We start from the raw sequence: 18,767 nt of genomic DNA on the forward strand, positions 1-18,767 counted from the left end.
TGTGTTCAACAATAAGTTCATTGTAATCATTCATAGTTTTGATTACTTTTCTAGTGCCTGTATGCATGAAAGTTTCCTTCGTCATTGCTTGCCATATCGTGGAACCATGTGCTTCGATTCCAAGAATATAATCTTCAAAGTGAAAATCCCAGACCTCATAATCCTATGGAAAAAGAATTGGAATCCTTGTCGTGGATCCAATGCTGCTAGAGAGATTGAATGAAAGAGAGTGAGGATCTTCGTTAGGTATATTATCATGAATTCACTGAAACAAATATAGAACCAGATGTGTAAAACTCGAATCTAGTTCAAGGGAAATCTAGAGATCTAGATTTGGGATCTACAATCGATTGAGACGATTGAGACAATAAGAACAGATCTAAAAAAAATCGCAAAACCCTAAAAAATCCCTTTACTCGTCAGAAGAAAAACGAATTGATTACACTATCTCCTGCTCTGATACCAATTGTGAGAACAATAAAGATCGAGAGATTCTATATTAATGACCTGAATTAAAGACAAGAACAATATTGATCAAAAGTGTGCCGAATGATTAGATTGAAATGGCTCAGATGAGTTCACAAAGACGGAAGTTTTCTGTAAGAGCTTACAAAAGACTTAAGGGCGTAACCCTAATATGTTACATGCATGCACTATATATAGACTAGAATACACATTAATTCCGAACCTGGACAGGCCCATTTCGGAATAAACAAACTATAAAAGCATATATTTGACACAACACATAATAAGCCTAACAAATATTAATTGGCTAAAGAATAAATAATATGTCTCATTTAACAACTTGCATTAATAAACCTTTAGAGTATGATTATTTATCCATGTTATTCTTTCCTTTAATATAATTTCCTTACATATATATATATATATATATATATATATATATATATATATATATATATAAGAGAGAGAGAGAGAGAGAAAGAGAGGTGGGTTCAACATAGAACCATATAACCACTTGATAAACCATTAGATGAGATTTAGAGGAATGAACCTATGATGGTAAAATTACCACTTTATCAAAAGAAATGGAATAATAATTTATTAATGATATTCCTAAATTGTATCATTTTATAATAGATTAGTGTTCATGGATGAACATATATTCATAGATGTCTATTGTATTTAAAAACCATGAAAGTAATCATATTCATACATGTTTTGTAACGAACATGTATGAATGTTCATGGATGCATATATATATATATATATATATATATATATATATATATATATATATATATATATATTCATGCGCATGTTGTCTTCAAAGCCCTTTAATTTGACCATGTTTATATATTCATACATGTTTAATGAACATGTATTAATATACATGTTTAGTAATGAACATGTATGAATGTTGATGATGCATATATATATATATATATATATATATATATATATATATATATATATATATATATATATATATATATATATATATATATATATATATATCGATGCACATTGTCTTTAAAAACACTAATTGATCATATTCATACACATTCAGTAATGAACATGTATGAATGTAATCCCATAAAATTATTATGCCCAAAGATATTCAATCATGAACATGTATAAAGATAGATCATCAACTACATTAACAACTAAACATATATTCATAAATCTTATCTGACTACAAACAAAAAATAAATCCCATCAACATATAAAAATTAAAACATGTATCAACAAAAGATTGGTTCTTTCTAATATGTCTCATTTGACCACAAACAACATGCATACAAATTAATTGAGAATTTTTTAAAGGCTATCTATAAAAGAATCCGTAGTCATATTTCGGTACAACTTATGCCTAATCCACATCCAATGTCACAAATTCGCCACCACGTGCCACCAAGAAATGATCAATTCCCACTATGCTTGAAACGGTATGCCATTAATCCAAATTGTAACCTACATTGTTTATAATAAAGATTACATGATGACTAATAAACTTTCATGAATAAAATTAAATTTTTTTAATGCAACAATAGTATCACAGTATATAAGACAAAATAAAACTAGAAGCGAAGTTTAATTGATATATAATACATGAAGTAGTATTGGAAAAAAAATATGCATCAGAACATCAAAAGTCTTGGAAATAGATAAATTGTATGAAAGCTTATAACTCAAACCCTGGTAGAAAAATATTTTTTTCGTCTTATTAAATGTAAATACATAACATAGAATAAATCCGTAAGATTACAGGAACATTAAAAATTGACCAATTTTTAGAAAATTCTTATGAAACTACATAAAAGATGTTATCACAAACAATATATATGCCAAAGTAGAAAAACGTCGCTCTACAAGCACGCAAATCATAATATCAAAACTAAATAATGCAAAACATAACTAAGGAATTATAGTGTTGTTATGGATTTTGATGCATACCCATGATATTTTAATAGAGTTGTTAAGTTGAACCCACTCATCTACGTTAAAACAAAGTGAACAAAATAAGAAAAAAAATGGAGGTTAATTAAAGTAAATAGCTTGACAGAGCGCAAAAAAAAAAAAAAACTCACTGACTTTTCTGAATTCAACTTTTCTATGCTTCATCACGATCACAACTATATAAAAAAAGAAGAAGCAGTCTGCTATCGATAGAGGGTTACCTGCCATGAAGGTATTTGCCGCCTGTTATACGTTTTTCATTTTTGGAGGAACCGGTGTTTTGAAGAACAAACATAAGCGTTTAGGTTATAGGTGTTTAATTTCCCCCTTTAAATTTCTTTTTTTTACCTATTTAAAGTTATATTCACGATTTTTTTGTCTTGTTGTTGCGACGACGTGGTGACATGTTTTCCATGATGCGGTGGGAGAGCTGGTCGCGACTATTTTGAGTAACCATGATGTGGTCAGTAGTTGGCCATAACATGGTGAACGTTGACCGTTGACTTTTGACCTGGTTGACTTCCGGTCGAATTGCTACTTTTAGATGGTAGACTAAGGTTTTGACATTGGGTGTTTCCTTAGGTTAAGTGTAGCACCAGTTTTGCAACTGTACGAGCTTTGGTATTTTTGACTTCGAGCGTGAGGTAAGTCTTCTCACTTGCGTATGATGCTAGATTATCTTTGTGACTCTTGCATGTATGTTGGCGGGGCCTGTTATATATATGGGTGGGGCCGTTATGCATGTTGGGCGAGGCCCGCTATGTGAGTTGGGTGGGCCCGTTACACTCTTGGGTGGGGCTTGTTATGTATGTTTGGCTGGGCCCATATGGTTATGTGGTATTTTGGGAAACTCACTAAGTTTTGTGTTTACGGTTTTATGTTTAATGGTTTCAGCTACTTCTGGTTCTAAAGGGAAGGGTCTGGTTGATTGCACTGCATCCCTTGGAGTTTTTACGCGCAATCTATTTTATAACTTTACTATGATGTTTTGAGAATACATTATACTCTAATTATCTTTTGAATGATTAAATGAATGGTTTTGGTTTTTGGGAAAATTAAAATTTTACCTTGTATTGTTGGGACATTACACTTGTTTGATGTCTTTGTACTTCTGACTTTAATGTTTGTTAATCTTATGTCTATTGATAAGCTATGCAAAGACAATAAGTGTATATAACGTCCGCAAGCTAGGGCTAGATGATTAAAGAATAAAAGAATAATTATTCGTCACAACAAGAAATAGATGTTTTCAAATAGAAGATTATTTAGGGAAAATAATCTAAACGAAAGCTATAGTAGTCGTTATACTGAGAGGTTGCATATGGAGAACGTTCAAATCTGACTTCATAAGAGGAAGTTATGATTTTTTGAAGTTTCATCACAATAGCGTGCGACACAAAAATAAAAAATAGAATCAGTTGATTGTTAGTCGAAACAATCTAAACGAGAGTTGATGATCTTGTAGATACAATTCCTTTCATTTAAGGACGGTTGGGAACGGATGTCGTATGGAAGAGTTATGATTTTTAAACGGACTTTAACAGTCTAAGCTTATAAAAATATAACTTTAAAAATAAATTGAGAATTAGCTGACGTAGTCTAAATGAAAGTTGTAGATCTCGTCGATAACTATGTGAGGATATAAAGAACGTCGAAAACGGAGCTCGTATAAAGAAGATATGATTTTTTGAAAGATTAGAAATTGGCATGTGCGCAAGGGGCGCGACGTGAAGCACGTTGCTAACATGGTGATGTGGACGAATCTGGACCTAACACATGGCAACAAGGGGCAGGATCCACGTCGCTCGACATGCACGATGCGCCGCTTTTCTGCATGTGGCGCGCGCCTATCGAGCTATAAATGCCCCCTCAAATTTCTTCATTTCTTATCCCAAACTCTCTTATCTCTCTCGGAAAAATCTCTGGTTCTTAAGCTCCAACTTTTCCGGACTATAGAATCTTTTAGCTAGGCTCTGAGGTAGACAGAAGCTCGACTAGTAGTAACTCTCTGTCAGAGTTCTGCCAGTGTAATCTTCTAGTTTCCGCTAGAAAACCCTGTAAGTTAAGCTACATTTGTATTGCTTTTAGTGTAACTTATATTTATAATCATAATCATTATTATGAACCTATAATTAAGATTTATCGGCGATTCCAAGTCATTATATTAATTGATCTACTTAAGGGAGTGATGTCTAGACGAGATTTAGTGAGGTGTTTAAAGTGAGATTTCCAAACAATATACTTTGTATACCAAACGGACCCTACCTCCGAGATGATCCTACCTGGTTATTCCTTACTTAATAGATCTTGATGTAGACATTGAGATTGTTGAGGAATCTAGACTATCATTAGTCATGAGGAATATCATACTAAGACTTAGTAATAATCATACCTTGGTTACCTCAAGGGAAAATTCAAGGAGATAGGTGAAATGCTGCACAAATTGCGGGGCATCCACTTTTAGCAGGTGAGTGCATAGTTGGTACTTTCAGCTTACACATAGATATAAAGTATCTATTAATTGCTATATGTGCTTACTATTTGTGTTCTTAATATTTGTGCTATGTGTAATAATATGATATGATTTTACTTATATAAATTACTTTATCATATTTTAATTTGCATTGGGTAGTAGAGCGGTTTAGGGAAAAAATAAAATAATGGGTTGGGTAGTGAAGGGTTTGGGGAAAATAATATAATGGTGAGAGGCTACACATTGAATTACCGAGACCAGTCCTCTAACAATGTATATATGATGACCACTGACTATTCTAGATCATCTGGTGGAACACTAGCAGACGGTGTTAATGATCATACTTTTTTAGGGAAAATGAAAGTTGTTCATTCGGGTACTCTATCCCCCCCAGGGTTTCCTTATTGACGCATATTGCTATGGATTCCCCGAAGTAGTAATGTATACTCATAGAGATCCTTAGGGTAGGTCTCTTGGGTTTAGCCTTTTAGGATCAGATAATGAGAATAACGAGAATGGGTAATCGAGTTAATTGTTTGTTGAGGAAAATAAATAATACTATTGTGGGTTGAAAATCTTATATACTCACCAGACTCCATAGCCTGAACCACTCAATTTGTTTGTATCACATGTAGCGGTACGAAGATACAATCGAATGAGAGATTCAAGGAGTTTAGGACATTAGTACAATAAGTTAATATAAGACCTGCAATGACTATGTTTATGATTATGTTTTGTATCAGTTATGACATCCTAAGTTTTAATAATCAATGGAAAACATTTCTTCAGAAATACTTTTTATGGGACAAATTACACAGTACTCTGTTTTTAAAATAAACATAAATAAAAAGGTCTTCTCGGACCTTGAAAATTGAGGATGTCACAGCGTAGCTATGCGAAGACAATAAGCGTATGGTTGTATTAAAAACTTATAAAACTAATTCACATAATATTAAAATTATACAAAACTAATTCTCAAACAAATTAAAAACATACAAACATATTTTAGCACAAGCTTTTATGCATGAAGTACATGCAAGTAAAGCATAGAGAGAGTCTTGAGAGAGACAGTCGGCAAGTAAATTAACCCGATATTCTCCCTTCCGTGGTACCTAGTCTTGCTCGAGGTCGGCATCTAGGTAGTACCGACGGTAACGCCAGCCTCCTCCTCCAGCCCGAAAACCACCTTATAATTATTAACTACTTTGGTTATTTTTTTTTTCACATATTTTTCATTGAGGAAAAGCTAAGGCTTGCACCACAATCAAAAATACAGTTTCCAATCTTTTTTTTTAAATATATGTAATGTTTGGTTATTGGGTCACCTATTAATGATAAACAATAAAATAAGCTAAAGCAAGCACTAAATGTCAATTCTCATGATGTGGTAAAAAAATTTAATCAACGATGAGGTAAAAAAAAATTAATTATAATTTAGTAGTGTTATATTGTTTATTGGTTATTAAGTTATTAATATTAGTTTTCTACTGAATATTTTTATAAATGTCAAAATATAAACTGTATTAAAGAAAAACCAAAAATAATTAAAATACTTAAGATGTTATTTTTAGTAATTTCGTAAGTATAAAAATACAACTTACTGTTTATTAAGTGCAGATACTAATACGCTAATTTAAATATATATATTTTTAATTTATTTTGACAACGAATAAAGTAATAGATATTTAATTAAAAAAAAAAAAAAACAGTTTTAAATAAGCAAAATCCCAAAGGCGCCCGCTAGATATCCTATTGAAAATCTTTCGTGGTGTCGAGATAAGAAAGATTGTGTATGGAAAAAGTGCGTACAATTTTTATACATCTTAAAGATAATCAATAAATAACAATACATAGTAAAGATAGATCATTTTTAGAAGTAAGTACGTTTATTTGGGAGGAGGTAAAATTAAATATTTTCAGCTACATTTCTTGGGTTAATCACTCTTAGTGATTAACATTAAACGATGAGAAAAGATTATGAAAATAATATACCTCCCAACCACTCTATGCTATACAACACATACCTAATTATAAAATTCTAAAAATACCTAACCCAATCAAATTATTAAACTAAATCATCCCCTAAACCCATAGATTCTTCTTCCTTGTTTGCAGCTTTGATTAACATATACTTTTCCTCCTTACTTTCTTCGCTGTCAGCATCATCGTTAACAAAATCGTCGCCGCCGCCACACTGTGTTAGCTCTTTCGCTCTAATAGCTTCCACCTCCCAATCCGTCCGCCCCAACACCACCAACATCGTCAGCACACAAGACATCTGCGCCGCCAGCATGCCCAACCACAGCCCTTCAAAATCAAACCCCATATAGAACCCCAACGTCACTGCCACCGGCATTCCAACCAGGTAAAAACATCCCAGATTAATATTAGCTCCGATGCTCGGCCGCGCTGTCCCTCTCAAAACGCCGCACCCCGTCGTCTGCGGGCAGTTTCCGAGCTCGCATAAACCAATGATCGGCAAAACCAACGACGTCAAAGCTATGATTTCTTTATCTTGAGTGAACATCACCGCCCATAAATCTTTTACCCCGGCGGCGAAAAACAGAGCAGAGAAACCCAAAACGAAGCTACAACACACTCCAACAATGGCTACTAGCTTAGCGTTACCTGGTCGACCCGCTCCTAGCTCGTTACCAACCCGAGTTGACACACTGAAGCTCAAAGACGACGGGAATATATAAATTAACGCGGTGGTTTGAATCAATATCCCCATTGAAGCCACGGTGGCTCTCGGGTTTACCAGTAACCCACATAGCAAAATCATGATCTCATACCACCACCATTCCAGACAAACCGAAATGCAGCTTGGAACCGCCAAATTCAAAAGCGAATTCCATCCTTTCAAACATTCTCTCGAAACACCTCCCCATGTTTTCTTGTAAACTCCAGAAATCAATATGTAAATGATCAATGAAGCTACCAAGTTGAAATTCGTCCATACGCTGCTTAGCGCCACACCTTTAATCCCCAATCCGAGCTTCGTAACAAGGAGATAATTGATGGGTATGTGAAGAACGATCGAAAGAAACGCACATAATGTTAGAGGCAAAGTTATGGACTGCGAACGAAGGTAAATTCGTAATGGGTGTAAGAAAGATTGAGCAAAGAGGTCAGGGAGGGAATAAAGAAGATAAGTCTGTGCCATTGTTGCGATTTCTTGATCTTGCCCACAAAAAAGCAAGATTCTTTTCATGTTAATCCATAAAAGGGATATCGGAAATGAGGTCAAAAGTAAAAGAAGAATGGTTTTCTGTAAACAGAGGCCAAGGCGTGTGTGTTTTCCGGCACCAAAAGCTTGGCCACAAATGGGTTCCATTCCCATGGAGAGGCCGGAAAGAATTGAGTATCCAGTGATGTTCGCAAAGCCAATGGCGAGTGAACCTCCGGCGAGTGAAAGCTCACCGAGGTGACCAAGGAAGAGCATGGAGATCATGGAGCGTGAATACAGTAACATTCCCGTGAGGACCATCGGAATCGCGATTCGGGCTATGCCAATGGCTTCCTTGATGGCTAAAGAGAGATGAGATTTGTGGGGCTTGACATCAGGTGTTGTTTGCTTATTTTTGGGGATCAAAGGACCGAAGATATCGGGCTGTTTTTGGGTTGAACTGCATTTGACGTAGGGAGATGGAGGTGAGGAAGTTTGTTGGCACATGTTTTGCAAGATTGAAGACTCTGTCTTTTATCCTTTTTTTGTTTGTGTTTGTGAAAGGGGGGAATTGCAGGGGTTTAAGTGTAGGAGTTGTGGGTATTTAAAGGGGCCAAAGGAAGGCTCTCACTCCTGATTGGTTTTGTCTACATCTACATGTATGCCAATCATGATTTTTAAACGAACTTTAATTTCAATATATTTTCTACTTTACATGCATATTACATTATATATTATTATATATAGGTATTCATGTATCTACAATAACAATATTATTATTATAATCTCAATAAGATACCTAGGATTATGTCTGTTACTTTCTCCATCTAAAATTAATTACAAAATAAATTTGATGTTAGGGTGGTGGGTATCTTTTCTTTATTTTCCACTTTTTTTAACATTAACATGAAATTAGCTTTTTTATCTTTATTTTTTATTTCATAAGGATGCAAAATACGTAGTGGTGATGTGGCCGTGTGCACCACCTCTTATGGTATGGTGTTGGTGTTTCCAACGTCGGTGTGGTCATGCATGGCCTCAACCACCACTAACCATGGCCTCTCTCTCTCTCTCTCTCTCGTTTGTAATATCTTGATGACGATGAATACATCCCCCTCTTGTTTATGGTCCGGGAAAGTTGATGTGAAAGAAGTACCATTATTGGAAATATTGTCTAAAGTCATTAACTAGTTCATAATCTTTCTAAATAATAATATGGTTTTTTTGGGTTGGCTTCATGACACAAATAACAATAAGGAAATAAAGAAAAATAAGTTTTAAATATATTTAAAAAAATTAATAAATTAATTAGAAAATATTTTGGTAATTAATTAAATAATTTTAATTAATTAAATGAGTTGAATATTAATAAATCATTGAGATTAATTGGAATATTCTACAACCATCCAGAGAAAGGTGGTGGATGAATTTCTGCTTATCTTGATAAGGATAATGCATGCTTTGAATATGATAATGATTATCCTTTAGGAATTTGAATTATTTAAGGATTAATTTGATGTATGTAAATAGGATGTTAGGGATCAACCCCTAGATGATGATTCCCTCATAATTTCATTCACCCCTTTCTCTGTAACACCGTAAGTTTTCGAACAAATTTTTTTCATTTTAAATTACAAAAATTCTCATAATACATTTCATAAAAATCCCAATTATCAAATTAAAAAAAACACAGTTCCATAATTGTTTGATTAATGATCCAGGATCCTCAAAAAGATAACACTTTATCTCGTGTGTACAATCGAGCTGTCGCCTTCCCGTGATCCTGAGAAGTACCTGAAATACATAACACATAACACGGTAATCACGAAGCTTAGTGAGTTCCCCAAAATACCACACACAAGTCATTAGCCACTCTAGGCTATAACTCTGTAAGTCCCTCCGGTCAATGTGTCTCAGTGGGACCCTCCAGTCCCACAGCTCGTTGGACCCACTGGTCTGGTCTAGGTGAGAACCCTCCGGTCTCAATGCTCGTTGGACCCTCCGGTCTGGTCTAAGTGAGGACCCTCCGGTCTCATAATTCGTTGGACCTACTGGTCCGGTCTAGGTGAGAACCCTCCGGTCTCACTGCTCGTTGGACCCTCCGGTCCGGTCTAAGTGAGGACACTCCGGTCTCATAATTCGTTGGACCCATTGTTCCGGTCTAACTATCACATAATATAGCACACAACACATATCACATAGAAAATGTACAACTCAAGCAAGCACATAAGACCCTCTGGTCACACATAACTACCACTCTAGGTAAAGTATAATGAGAAGACTCACCTTGGATGGCGAACAGATCCTATAAATGCTGCTGCTACACTCCGGCTTCTATCACTAAGCCAAACCCACAAATAACCCCATTAGGATCTGAGACCAACCTTCACATATTATGTATAAACATGGTCCACCAACCTGGCCCATAAATAACTCAAGTCCATTGGGCCCACCAAGGCCCAACCATGGCCCAATTTTTCCAAATTGGGCCCAAACCCTCATATGGGCCTTACCCTAAAGCCCATCTAAATATTCTAGTCCACATGACTGCTCTTTGATGGCCCATCAATGGCCCAAACACCAAAGTCCAATAGGAAGGCCCAATTCAAGGCCCACGCCAAAATTAGGGTTTTCACATAAAATGACGATTAGGGTTAAGTGTTTCTCACTTAACCCATTAAGGACTTAACCCATTAAGTCCATCACTCCACTAGGTCATTCATACAATGAAGTCGGATATAATTCACAATGTCAATCCAACAGTCTAACCGCGGGTCCCGGTAAAATCCAAACTGACAAACCCAAAAATTAGGGTTTTCCAAACCCTAATTAGGGTTTCTAGCCCAATCACCATCCAACTAGTCCAAATCACGCATTTGGGCCGATTAGGGTTCACTATGCCAAGCACCACCCACTACCACCTCAGGCAGTGGTGGTTAGTGGCGGCTCACGGCGGCGGACACCACGTCACGACGGTGGTGGTCAAGATTTTAGGCCAAAAATAATACAAAAGTACTTCAAACACCGATCCATATATACCCACAAACACACAGCCACCGGAGATGGTGGTTGGTGGCGACAAGGAAGTGGCAGCCACCACCTCACGATGGTGGTGGTGGTTTTCCGGCCACACAATCACCAATACAGCCCCAAGATGGCCAAGGCACCAACTACTCTCAATTTCACGTTCATACAAACACCAACAGCCACATCCCACGGTGGCTGGTGGTGGTGAAACACGGCAGCAAGCAGCAATAATAAAAGAAGAGCGGCAGCGAACCATATTGGACACCGAACCTAAGAAGAGGAACGAAGGGAAATGAGGTGTAGTGCCTTACCGAGAATCTTCCAATCACGCCGGGCCCACGCAGTGACGAACGCGGCTGTAGCCGCCGGTCTCGGTGACTCCTCTGGTTCCCTTACGTCTCCGGCAGCAGTAAGGAGGTGGTGCTCGTCGGCGCTTCAACGCCGAGGCAGCAGCGGCGGTCCTGGAGTTTCTCTCGGTGGCGGCTGAAGAGAGTTTACGTGATGGTGGCGGCGACTTCAGCTATTAGATTTAGGGTTATCTCAATAGAACAGGACGTGGGGAAGGGATACGGGTTAGTCCCGTATCTCATTTCAAACTTTGTACCAATTCTCCAAATTTGGTCCCTCCTCCTCAAAACATTTTCAACTTAGTGCCATATTTACCAATCAACCCCCTGTCTTTAATAATTCATAACAATACAAGTCCAAACAATTACCAATTAGCCCCCACCTCTAAAAATATTTACAAAGTGGCCCGGAATTTACACTTTAACCCTCAAAATCCATAATTAAAACAATTTGCTTCCTAACACCAACACCCCGTTCAATATTGTTTAATTCAGGACTATAATCCATTTATAAATATTTATCTACTTATTTAATCAATAAACGGGATGTTACAATTCTCCCCCACTTAAATTAGATTTCGTCCTCGAAATCATTCCTCACCCTCTCTTACATGCCTGCCGACTTGAACGACATGCCCACAAGCCCGGGCATAACTCTATTCGTTCAATCCAGCAAAGTTATCTCAGCCAACCCTATGTACATGCAACTGCTAAGTTCACTTTACTCCAAGATATACTACATCCGATCTGTAGTGACACATCATTACGACCTCTGTCGTCTAACACTTACTAACCTTATGTGTGATGCGGTCCTTCTCAAGCCAAACGAACCGACCCTCCCAGGTCTAGAACATCAATTGGAAATCCATCAGGGATCCGAGATCTCAAATCATCTATCCTCTACACAGATAGGGCCATCTCACACTCGAGAGTCCGGTCCAACAACAGAATTGGAACAACTCATCTCCAATCTGATACTCAACTCACGACCCGTGAATCCGCAAATTTACGCGTACATTACTCCCCCAATTCCTCCTGATTTACAACAACCTCTTCCCAATTCGAAATTTAACGGATCCCAACCATCATGGAGACCCCCGTCTCTCCCCTGGCCCAGCCACCGAGTTCCCAAAGACTCATTTGTCAAGGCTACCTAAACCTAAGAACTCCTATGTGTCATGCTCTGACTAGTGAATACCACGGCTCCTCGCAGTGTTATAACACTCTCTTACTGACTAACCAGTGAATACTACGGCTCCCTGTAGTATCACGACACCCTCTCGCTGACTAGTGAGTACTACGCTCCCTGCAGTATCACAACACCCTATCTCTGACTAGTGAGTACTACGGCTCCCCGCAGAATCACAACACCCTCTCTCTGACTAGTGAGTACTACGGCTCCCCGCAGTATCACAACACCCTCTCCCTGACTAGTGAGTACTACGGCTCCCAGCAGTATCACAACACCCTCTCACTGACTAGTGAATACTATGGCTCCCCGCAGTATCACAACACCCTCTCTCTGACTAGTGAGTACTACGGCTCCCCGCAGTATCACAACACCCTCTCACTGACTAGTAAGTACTACGGCTCCCCGCAGTATCACAACACTCTCTCTCTTCTCCCCACAATCTCATCCTCAGGTCATTACCTCACTGCGTTCTCTAAATCACGCTTCGCATTCCAACATAGATAGGTGCACACACCCACCCAGGCTAAGCATCACTACTCCTGACGACCGCTGTCGACAAAAATGCTTTTTCTCACTTCAATTCGCATCCACATATAATCCCGCTTGATGTCAATTAGCTGAAAGGCTCCCACCGGAACCATAGACACCTTATACACCACTCGCCATCTCATAACTCAAGTCTCAAAATGATCCAAAATTTAGGATATCATACTCGGATATCTCGGTACATCATCACAGAATCTCATGATGTCTTGCCTCAACCACTAATCCGCCACCCATGGCATTAATACTCGGATACCGCAATGTATCCATCCAGAATCTAACAATATCTCGGATCCAACACCGACCTTCCTCTCGCAGAACTCGTAACTTCGGGTTATTCCGACTCTCAATTGAAACACGGAGGAATCGTCAACGACTCAGAAAATGTTGACGACCATCCGAAACTCCCTCCTATAATGCTCAGAACTCATGCAAGCAAACCCATAACGACCCGAAAGTTGGTTGCCTAATCAACTCTTGTCCCTGCCAACTGCATATACCTTGCTCTGCACCTCGCCTCGACCACCAATAACCCTGGTCTCATAAATCTGTTCCGCAGGTCTCTATATCCAGTTCTCTAACCGCTCTTGAACAAATCTCGGATCCCCTCAGTAAAATACCCGGTTCTCCCCCACTTAGGGTTCGAACCATCGCCAAATGGCGCACTAACAATCTATCCCACAGACTGTTTCCATCAGTAAAATCGCACCTACCCTTGGAATGTGCTACGCAACGCTCGATGATCTCCCCGATAGATATCAAGCAACACCAAATACTCCGAATCACAGATGAAATCCTCAGAACCTCTCATCATGACTGCCTCTAGTCATTCAAAATCTCATATCGTCCCACCACCGGACATCCCAACTGCCCAATATTAACCATGACTCTCAGTCTGGAAATAATGAACTATCATACTCCTCATCCTCGACTCCTCAACCAACGTTCCATCACGTGAATTATCATAAGTGCAGAGACCTCATTTCCACACTCGATACCCATCATAAAAAATAAGAGTCACCGCCCTGATATACTCCTCTTGATCGTCCGTCGTTGCAGCTAACACATGCCATACGATACTCAAATAGGGTGCATCCTGGTCCATGACCATCTCAATCCCCACTGACAACCTGCTCATGCTATATCATTACCTCGCGGAAGACATACTGCCCGAATTCTCTGGTGAAAGATTGCCATCAATGCTATCTCACAGGGCTTACTCCCAAGCTCAAAAATCAAAAGTCTCAATATCTCTTCTGCTTCACACAGAATATGGAATAGCACACATCTGGTCATAGAAAGTGACATCTCCTCTATCGGCTGATTGCTCAATTCAGACCGTACTCCTCCATAGATCACCATCTTCCACTCATCTTTGAGTCTTGCGACTCCAAAAGGCATCTCACCAAAAATCCCTCGGAAACTAACTCGATTTCCCTCTCAAGGTATGCTCCGTCGAAACTCATTCAACATGGCCCTCTGGCCCCATACTCTTTCATATCTGATCTCAGTCTGACCTAGCACATCAGAATAACTGGTAAACCAGAAGCAATAACCATCACAAGTCTTGGTACTCAAACCATGTGACCACCTCTCGATCTGCTATGAATCATGGTACCCGAACCATGTTTTCTCCCCTTAATCTGCTACGGATCATCGTACTCGAACCATGTTCTCTCTTCCCAATCCGCCTCAAGTCATGGTACTCGAAACATGACATCACCTCTCAATCTACTACAAACCATGGTACCCGAACCATGACATCACCTCTCAATCTGCTACAAACCATGGTACTCGAACCATGACATCACCTCTCAATCTGCTACAAACCATGGTACTCGAACCATGACATCACCTCTCAATCTGCTACAAACCATGGTACTCGAACCATGACATCACCTCTCAATCTGCTACAAACCATGGTACTCGAACCATGACATCACCTCTCAATCTGCTACAAACCATGGTACTCGAACCATGACATCACCTCTCAATCTGCTATTTAGATCCTTCAGAATACTCCCTGCATCGAGTATGGGTCCTCTGCTTTCAGTAGTACGGGCCCATATTACCTGCCACATCTACCCATACTCTCTACACGGATCATCCCATAGTCCCTAAGTAGCTGATCAACCTTCTCAATCACTAATCTCGTCACGCGTGCTCGCTTCCCAACAAAATGCTCTACTCTGTCAGCGTACTCATCTGACTAATGTCACTTCCTAGGCTCTTCCTAGGTCCCCATACTTCTCCGCCATCATCTGCTAAAGAAATCCTAATGATGCCAACCATCTACCTCCTGAATATCGTCATATTCACTTGGTAGCTGACTCCCATCATTGAAAGTTCCACAAAGCACGAAGCAAGCAGCATTCAGGCATCGAATAAACACGTAAAACCCACTCTAAGTGATAACTCCAATTGATCTACTCATACTCAAAATATATCACCGAACTTAGCAACTCTACCCCTCGCGGGTATCTAACTACTCTCTCAATAGGCTCCACAAATGCTCATCTAGGTATCTCTCCTAGATTACTCCTCTACTCAAATCCTTCTCTAAAAGGATTCCTGCTGGATACTCTTACTCAGCACATACTCGGAAACACATCACAGATAACAACAATTCCTAGGCTAAGGCATCACAAATCAGGCCACTCTAGTCCTAAAATATGAAATACCTAGCCTGCCTCTAGCATGCATAATATCTCATAATACAAAAGTAAGGGTATTTTGGGAAATCACCATTCGGGCTCTGGCTGATTGTACACACTGCTCTTTCTCATCTCCTCTTAAAACTCTTGTTTTCTTTAGAAAAATCATGTTCTTGAAATTTTTTCTCAAATCCTCAGTTTGAGTCCAGATTTACCCAAAGGTGTATCCGAATCCCTCAAACCAAGGCTCTGATACCAACTTGTAACACCGTAAGTTTTCGAACAAATTTTTTTCATTTTAAATTACAAAAATTCTCATAATACATTTCACAAAAATCCCAATTATCAAATTAAAAAAAACACAGTTCCATAATTGTTTGATTAATAATCCAGGATCCTCAAAAAGATAACTCTTTATCTCGTGTGTACAACCGAGCTGTCGCCTTCCCGTGATCCTGAGAAGTACCTGAAACACATAACACATAACACGGTAAGCACGAAGCTTAGTGAGTTCCCCAAAATACCACACACAAGTCATTAGCCACTCTAGGCTATAACTCTGTAAGACCCTCCAGTCAATGTGTCTCAGTGGGACCCTCCAGTCCCACAGCTCGTTGGACCCACTGGTCCGGTCTAGGTGAGAACCCTCCGGTCTCACTGCTCGTTGGACCCTCTGGTCCGGTCTAAGTGAGGACCCTCCGGTCTCATAATTCGTTGGAACCACTAGTCCGGTCTAGGTGAGAACCCTCCGGTCTCACTGCTCGTTGGACCCTCCGGTCCGGTCTAAGTGAGGACCCTCCGGTCTCATAATTCGTTGGACCCACTGTTCCGATCTAACTATCACATAATATAGCACACAACGCATATCACATAGAAAATGTACAACTCAAGCAAGCACATAAGACCCCCTGGTCACACATAACTACCACTCTAGGTAAAGTATAGTGAGAAGACTCACCTTGGATGGCGAACAGATCCTATAAATGTTGCTGCTACACTCCGAGTTCTATCACTAAGCCAAACCCACAAATAACCCCATTAGGTTCTGAGACCAACCTTCACATATTATGTCTAAACATGGTCCACCAACCTGGCCCATAAATAACTCAAGTCCATTGGGCCCACCAAGGCCCAACCATGGCCCAATTTATCCAAATTGGGCCCAAACCCTCATATGGGCCTTACCCTAAAGCCCATCTAAATATTCTAGTCCACATGACTGCTCTTTGATGGCCCATCAATGGCCCAAACACCAAAGTCCAATAGGAAGGCCCAATTCAAGGCCCAAGCCAAAATTAGGGTTTTCACATAAAATGACGATTAGGGTTAAGTGTTTCTCACTTAACCCATTAAGGACTTAACCCATTAAGTCCATCACTCCACTAGGCCATTCATACAATGAAGTCGGATATAATTCACAATGTCAATCCAACAGTCTAACCGCGGGTCCCGGTAAAATCCAAACTGACAAACCCAAAAATTAGGGTTTTCCAAACCCTAATTAGGGTTTCTAGCCCAATCACCATCCAACTAGTCCAAATCACGCATTTAGGCCGATTAGGGTTCACTATGCCAAGCACCACCCACTACCACCTCAGGCAGTGGTGGTTAGTGGCGGCTCATGGCGGCGGCCACCACGTCACGGCGGTGGTGGTCAAGATTTTAGGCCAAAAATAATACAAAAGTACTTCAAACACCGATCCATATATACCCACAAACACACAGCCACCGGAGATGGTGGTTGGTGGCGGCAAGGAAGTGGCAGCCACCACCTCACGGTGGTGGTGGTGGTTTTCCGGCCACACAATCACTAATACAGCCCCAAGATGGCCAAGGCCAACTACTCTCAATTTCACGTCCATACAAACACCAATAGCCACATCCCACGGTGGCTGGTGGTGGTGAAACACGGCAGGAAGCAGCAATAATAAAATAAGAGCGGCAGCGAACCATATTGGACACCGAACTTGAGAAGAGGAACGAAGGGAAATGAGGTGTAGTGCCTTACCGAGAATCTTCCGATCACGCCGGACCCATGCAGTGACGAACGCGGTTGTAGCCGCCGGTCTCGGTGACTCCTCTGGTTCCTTTACATCTCCGGCAACAGTAAGGAGGTGGTGCTCGTCGGCGCTTCAACGGCGAGGCAGCAGCGGCGGTCCTGGAGTTTCTCTCGGTGGCAGCTGAAGAGAGTTTTCGTGATGGTGGCGGCGACTTCAGCTATTAGATTTAGGGTTATCTCAATAGAACAGGACGTGGGGAAGGGATACGGGTTAGTCCCGTATCTCATTTCAAACTTTGTACCAATTCTCCAAATTTGGTCCCTCCTCCTCAAAATATTTTCAACTTAGTGCCATATTTACCAATCAACCCCCTGTCTTTAATAATTCATAACAATACAAGCCCAAACAATTACCAATTAGCCCCCACCTCTAGAAATAGTTACAAAGTGGCCCGAAATTTACACTTTAAACCTCAAAATCCATAATTAAAACAATTTGCTTCCTAACACCAACACCCCGTTCAATATCGTTTAATTTAGGACTATAATCCATTTATAAATATTTATCTACTTATTTAATCAATAAACAGGATGTTACACTCTCATTCCTCATATGGACGACATTCATAACCATTATCCTAGGATTGGTGAATTTTGAATAAAACCTAATAAGGTTTATCATTCCTTGTTTGCTTTTGGAGACTTTGTTCTGACTACATGAGAGAAGTTCTACTTTGCGGTCTCTAGCCATTGTGATGTTGTTGGTCACTTTATCTAAGGATCAAGAGATAAGTATTATGTTCTTTTAGATTGATTTCAAAGTACGTTGCTAAAAATAGTAAAACCTAGATTCTAGGATACATGTGCACTTAGGTAAATTTTTTTATTATTCTGCTATCTTTAGATAGTGTTTTTGATGCAATATTTAAAAGAAAACAATAT

The 18,767-nt window shown here is 39.5% G+C and overlaps 1 protein-coding gene across 1 annotated transcript; it reads right to left on the minus strand.

The window, feature by feature from the left end:
• Positions 1-6,761: 6,761 nt before the first annotated feature.
• Positions 6,762-8,648, minus strand: LOC145134840 (protein DETOXIFICATION 49-like). Its single transcript, XM_079069656.1, has one exon. The coding sequence runs from the start codon at positions 8,568-8,570 to the stop codon at positions 6,960-6,962; it is 1,611 nt and encodes a 536-aa protein (XP_078925782.1). The 5' UTR covers positions 8,571-8,648; the 3' UTR covers positions 6,762-6,959.
• Positions 8,649-18,767: the final 10,119 nt, after the last annotated feature.

The sequence above is a fragment of the Lactuca virosa genome, chromosome 8, assembly GCF_052849685.1.
Source record: "Lactuca virosa cultivar CGN04683 chromosome 8, Lactuca_virosa_CGN04683_v6, whole genome shotgun sequence".
In the NCBI taxonomy this organism is placed as follows: domain Eukaryota; kingdom Viridiplantae; phylum Streptophyta; class Magnoliopsida; order Asterales; family Asteraceae; genus Lactuca; species Lactuca virosa.